This window comes from Gekko japonicus, unplaced genomic scaffold (assembly GCF_001447785.1).
Source record: "Gekko japonicus isolate JY-2015 unplaced genomic scaffold, Gekko_japonicus_V1.1 scaffold2741, whole genome shotgun sequence".
Lineage (NCBI taxonomy): Eukaryota > Metazoa > Chordata > Lepidosauria > Squamata > Gekkonidae > Gekko > Gekko japonicus.
In genome coordinates this window covers 106,706-113,184 of record NW_015159791.1, presented here as the reverse complement: position 1 = coordinate 113,184, position 6,479 = coordinate 106,706, and the positions used below count along the sequence as shown (strand labels likewise).

At 47.2% G+C, this 6,479-nt stretch overlaps 1 protein-coding gene across 5 annotated transcripts in view; it reads right to left on the bottom strand.

Annotated features, from left to right (window-relative positions):
- Window positions 1–5,031: 5,031 nt before the first annotated feature.
- Window positions 5,032–6,479, bottom strand: part of USO1 (USO1 vesicle transport factor) — a 97,466-nt gene continuing 96,018 nt past the window's right edge. For 2 of the 5 annotated variants that reach the window (XM_015407270.1, XM_015407284.1), the window contains one exon: window positions 5,032–6,299. In XM_015407270.1, the coding sequence (XP_015262756.1) occupies window positions 6,219–6,299 (81 nt within the window). In that variant the 3' untranslated portion in view covers window positions 5,032–6,218. The remainder of the gene's footprint in view (window positions 6,300–6,479) is intronic. The other 3 variants (XM_015407262.1, XM_015407279.1, XM_015407294.1) reach the window with 2 other exon arrangements.

Genomic DNA, 6,479 nt, shown 5'->3' with positions numbered 1-6,479 from the left:
AATGTGTGTAGTGAATTAGGGAGGCTTGCTTGGTAATTTTCCTAAGGGGCCCCAAGGCATCTTTCACACAAGAAATGTCCTTGGAGTAAGACTATTTCTGGCTAGATTGTAAGATTTCCTTGGGAGGAAAGTGATGGCGAACCTAAACAGCATGATAAAAAGTAGAGACATCACCCTGCCAACAAAAGTCCGCATGGTCAAAGCAATGGTATTCCCAGTAGTCATGTATGGCTGTGAGAGTTGGACTATAAGGAAGGCCGAGCGCCGAAGAATAGATTCTTTTGAACTATGGTGCTGGAGGAGACTCTTGAGAGTCCCTTGGACTGCAAGAAGAACAAATCAGTCAATCCTCAAAGAAATCAACCCTGACTGTTCCCTGGAAGGCCAGATAATGAAACTGAAGCTCAAATACTTTGGCCACCAAATGAGAAGGGAGCACTCCCTGGAGAAGACCCTGATGCTGGGAAAGATTGAAGGTCAAAGAAGACGGGGACGGCAAAGGATGAGATGGTTAGACAGTGTCACTGATGCAACGAACATGAAATTGAGCAAACTTCAGAGGACGGCGGAAAACAGGAGGGCCTGGCAAGATCTTGTCCATAGGGTCGCGAAGAGTCGGACTCGACTGTGCGACTGAACAACAACAACAATATTTCAGAGTTGCTGTAGTAACATTATGCATGTGTAGTGATGATGTGCAAAGAATGTTGGGGTTTTACCTATATCTTGCTTTTCCTGCCTTTGTAATTCAGTCCTAACAAAGATCTTGAACAGATGGGGAGAGAGGAGTGAAAGAAAGAAAAAAAAAGGTCCGAGGTTGCCAGGCATTTTCTCACCCCCCACCGGCAGGGTAGGCAAGATCCTTTGCTCCCTTCCCTCAATGGACCAGACTGGGGGGGGGGTACGTGCTCTCGGCCCGTGGCAGTGCTGTCGGTGTGGCTGCCATCTTTGACAGCCATGAAGACATGGGACAAAAGGCAAGTCCCCTGGACTCAGGCTAGCCCAGGGGCCCCTCGAAGACCCACCCAGTTAGTGCATGTGCACGGCGGCTGCTTCCCGGACTCAGAATCATAGAGTTGGAAGGGGCCTCCAGGGTCATCTAGTCCAACCCCCTGGACAAGGCAGGAAATTCACAAATACCTCCCCCACCCCCAGTGACTGCTGTTCCACGCCCAGAAGGTGATAAAAAACCTCCAGGATCTCTAGCCAAATTGCTTCCTGACCTTGATCAGCACCAGGGTTTGCTCCAGTGCTAGAGGGCTGTCCCAGGCTCTGGCCAGGCCATGGCGCACGGGGTGGTGGTGAGAAGTACAGGATTTGAATCAGATAGGCAAAGGGCTGCCTGAATTGCAACTGAAGCAGCAGGTGGGGGCTGGGAGGGGTCTACTTTTTACATCATGGGGTGTGCAGGCAAGGAGGACTGCTGTTATGTATTGCAATTGAAGCATTCCAGAACTGCATACCCCACACCCAGTGCCAATCAGCAGTCTCCTTCCCCCCACGGCCTGGTTCTGCTGGTGGAATCGAGCTGGGCTGGGAGGGAAAGGTCTGGCGTAAAAGAGGCCAGGAGATCAGGCCTGAGGAAAAGTTCAGCTCCCTTTCCCCACAAGGACCCTTTTTGTGTGGAAGCGAGACCCCTCCACCCACCACCCACCTCCTGCTTTGTAAGCTGACGTAAGGCAGTCCTTGGTCGTTTGGCGACCAGAAGGGAGATCTTCAGCCAGGCTTTAATTGTTTAATTGTTGGAGCTGGTGGGGCTCCCTACTTTGTCTAGTTAAATCTCATTTGTTTGATTATTAGTTTCTTCAAGTTTCTGAGTCGTGCCACCCATTTGTAGAACAGGGGTGAGTATTTGGGGGTCTATCACTGATAAGCAATGGCTTTATAACTTGTACAATCTCTTTGTAGTGCTGAATAATATTTGGATCTGATCCTAATAGAATTTGTCTCCTGTTCTTAATATCAGCACTCTCCAAAGCAACCTCTGCTGTTTTTTGGAACAGGTAGGGGGCCAGTTGCCTGACCCGGCATAGTTGTAAAAATGCCAGCCTGGCAACATTTGTGACCTGGGCCTCTGTTAACAAGGACACCCAAACTCTTGACCATCTGCGCTGGTGTTAAAGGTGCATGATCAAGGGTCAGGAGTTGGCACCGCAGCCCTGAGTCTCCTCCACCCAGCCAGAGAACCTCCATCTTTGACGGATTCAGTTTCAGCCAGCTGTGCTTCAGCCTCAGCCATCTCGCCACAGCCTTCAGACCCTCGGCCAAATTTCCTGGGGTGGTGTCCAACCATCAATAGATACAGCTACAGGAGGCAGGTTCAATCCTTTTTGGGGCTTGCTGGATAATTCACCGATATGTAGAGGGCTACAGCACAATTGCTGTAACCTTTGATAAGTTAAAACTCTGCCTCACAACCCATCTTGGCTGCACCCAACTTTCAGAAAGCTTTTGAGGCCCACATTGATCCTTCCAAAAGGTGCCTGGGCACTGCTTTGTTCCAAGCTGACGGCACAGGAAACCTGTATCCAATTGTCTATTTCACTTGCAAGGTCCTTCCACAAGAACCAACCCTGGCCAATCCTGAAGAGGAATGTCTGTCAATAGTCCTCTGAACTGTGCCCATACCTTTGGGGGAAGAAGTTCACCCTGTGCACAGATCACTTCCCACTGTTATGGCTCAACAAGGCCAAAATGACTAATGCCAAGTTTTTGCATAGGAGCTTAGCCCTGCAGGACTTTGAATTTGAGATCAGACACATTACAGGCAAGAACAATGTAACTGCTGATGTGCTATCCAGAAGTCCTTCGTAATGTGCCTTATGTACAAAGACTATGTACCACGAATGTTTAGTGTTGAGATTTTTTTCCCTTTATTGAAATTTCTCGTGTTTAGTGTATAATAAGTTGTCTCCTTGCTCCTCTTAATCTCTTCCCCATGTACAAGACTGCTTGGGTGCTACTGCACTGGTTGTATTGTAAATGATTTTGTCATGGCTCTAGAACTGCGCTGGAAGAGTACCTTCTCAGGAAGTTAGTCTAGATGTTCTCAGGAGTGGGTGAGTGGTGGTTACCAGGCTACTTTCCAGGGAACCCTTGGTGTAAGGGAGTTTCCAAGCAAGGAAAGGCACAATTCCCCCTTTCCTACAGTAACAGGCCCCATCCCACAAAGTATGTTCTTTGCAACCTTTATGATAGCCACCTGTTACCACTTTGGCTGGACCTTACCCTAACACACCAATCACCTCATCCAGAAGTGCCACTACCGGCCATGATCTCCACCATTCATAAAGTTTTAATTGTTCCCTTCTAGGCCAAACCAAATTCTTCCCCACTGGCAAAGTTGGGCCCCCACCTAATTGCCCTACAAAGAACAGATTTTATTAGAACATTTGTATCCTGCCTTTAGGGGGCCACAGTGGCTCAGAAGTTAAGACGCTGAGCTGCAGACCGCAAGTTTTGTAGTTCGGCAGTTCGAGACCTGAGTGCCACGTGACGGAGTGAGCTCCCATCTCTGGCCCCAGCTCCTTCCAACCTAGCAGTTCGCAAACAAGAAACTGCAAGTAGATAAATAGGTACTGCTTCGGTGGGAAAGTAGCAGTGTTCCGTGCACCTCAGCATTTAGTCATGCCGGCCACATGACCACGGAAATGATTTCGGACAGTGCTGGCTCTTCAGCTTGGAAATGGAGTTGAGCACCGCTCCCTAAAGGTACGGATTTGACTAGCTTTTGACCAAGGGAAACCTTTACCCTTTATATCCTGCCTTTCCCACTGTAAACACTGATTCAAGGTGTTGTACAAAAAGACATTAAAATCTTTCTGCAGCTTCTGCCTGCCCCATCTGGCAAACTGCCAAGCCTGGGCGTCTTGCTTTGGTCCCTTACTGCCCAGTCCCCTGGAACTCTACAGCCCTGGGTGGTTCTCCCATGAACCCCACTGTTGGCAGCTAGAGATCTCTCCCTCCATTTCTTTCTCCTTCAGGGTGGGTATTTTTCATTGTACAGGAGGAGTCTTTGTTAAATTTTATTTCTTGGCCTGCATCCTCTGTTGTGAACTTCCTGATTGTTTCTTTACTATTTCTAAACCCACAACAGCACGTCATCCACAGGTCAAAAGATCAGTACTGCTGGTGTGCAGGTCGTTGTACGAATTGGTTCCTGGATCCGGAGTCGTACGCAAGGGTCTGGCTCTCTGGAACATGTTGCTTCAGCCAACATTAAATCTGAGCAACAGCTCTAAAAGCGCAGAGGGAAAGTAGCTTCTCCACACTGGGCTTCTAAAGCCACCACGTGAGCGTGAATTCCATCTGCAGAGCAGGACAAGCGCAGGCCTAGATCACTGTGTGCAGAAGACAAAATGGCTGCTTCAGCTCGTGTGTGAAAAGGACCTGCTTCCTGGAAGGGACTTGCAATGAGCTACGCTGCTTGTGCAGATCTGTGGTCGCCAGACATTAAGGAGGACGTCGTCCCAACAAGTGTCTGCTGGCCGCAGACCTGCAAGATTCTTTCAGCAGCATAAAATTGTTCTTCTATTACTCATCATGAGACTTTCAGCACAGGGCATGTTTCAAATCTCCATATAAACTACCAGCCAAGACCAGGTATGAGGAAGTAGCCTAAAAAATCTAGTGTAACATATTACCAGTAGTGTACAAAGTTTATTGACCATGCTGTGGCAAAGAAAGAATTCTGCAAAAGACTGTTCCCGCCATCAGCAGCAGACACAGCATCCCACCGGCACGGCATCTTTGAGTCAGCAGCAGAGCTGGGAAGACCACTGGAGGCTTTGGGTGTCTGCAGTCAGAGAGAGGAGGCCGCACTGGGTGGTGGGGAGAGCGAGTGCAGCAGCCAACTTGCTCTAAGTGACTTCTGTCACTTAGATAATCCACCTCCCCAGACCAGAAATCTCAGTTTTGTCCCACTCTGGGCAGGGCTCTGAGAACCTCTGTGTTGCAAACGGGAAGAAAACAGATGTGGGAACAAACAGCCCCAGGTCTGATTGCAGAAAGTATTTTGCACAAGGAACATCTTTATTTCCAAACAGAGGGATTACAATAGAGGTAGCATTCTAATTTATTTTGCTGTAAATCTGCTTATAATGTTACCCATATTGCAACAAACTGGAAAGTACAAAATAGAGCATCTTAACTACATCTTGTATAACAAAAAAGTGACTCACAAACTGGCTGGAATCCTGCTGATTTTTATTCAGAAGCACTGTGCTGTTAGCTGTGTCTATACCTGGACAAAACTGCAATCTCTACAGAGTTTGCATAACTTCCCAGATGGAAAATTCTAGGTGTTTTAACAAGCCCCCCCCCCAATATAAAATGGCACAGCCTTCATAATGATAAGCAACCACCATGACTAAAATCAAGGGAATGAATACTAAAATGGTTATAGCATCTATTTTTATTACCAAAACAGCAAGCTGGTGCAGCAACTGTGTTTAATTTTTCTTTTAAAAACCTTATCCATTAGGCATGAGAGCCAATAAATTATAATAATCACATGTCATGTTTAGAACAAAAACTTGCTTTTTTAAAGCGAGTACCTGGCAGCATGTTAAACCTTTTCAAGAGTTTTCTAAAAAAAAAAACTGCTTTAAAATGCTACCGAATACTGCTTCATCTCTAAGGAAATCCTTCCCCATCCACAGAGTGTTTCAGCTTCTTTTTTATCTTCGAAGGTACAGAATGCAGCCATGTCAGGTGTCAAGGCACTCAGTGCTGAGATCAGCTGAGCAGGAAATCGAAAGGAACCACCTCCTCTTGGCCTCTCCCCCATCCGGCACAAGAGGTAGCAAGGAAGACGCCACGAGATCTCTCCGTGCCAAATTTAGGAAGCAAAGATTCTATTCGATGGATGTGAAACCACAAACACAACATATTTAATCACACCAGAGCTCCAAGAGAATGACGTGACAAACATACTGAACAGACGTGAATGGCAACACGCAAAGTTCACCACATGGTCACCTTCCATGCCTTTGGCAGCTGCCAGAAAGGCTTCTGATGTGGACAGAAAAATTAAATGGTGGTCTTCAGTTCTGGCTACAAATTATCAGAACCTCTCAACATCAGAAACTCAGGAGTGGATTTAGTGGCTCTTCTGCTCATACCCATTTCCTTAACGAGGTATTCTGCATCGCAGGGTCATGAATGTGTGTTGCTTCAATGCAATACGAGATTCTCATATCTGACCCATGAAAACCTAATTAATCTTCTCTCTCTCCTTTTCCATCTTCTTCATCTTCCTCACCTTGGTCACCAGATTCAGTATCCTCCTCATCTTCAACCTTTGATCCCCCCCCCCCAAAAAAAGGAAAGGAAATCATAATGTTTAGCATCTCTGGTCACCACCTGTCTATAGCAAGCAAGCTGTTCAAGGTATGTCCTAAAGCGGCCTGTGTAAGAACTGGAGGGTGGTCCTGATGTCCCCCTCCCCGCAGGGGAGCTGCTCCAGCTGTGCCGCTCAG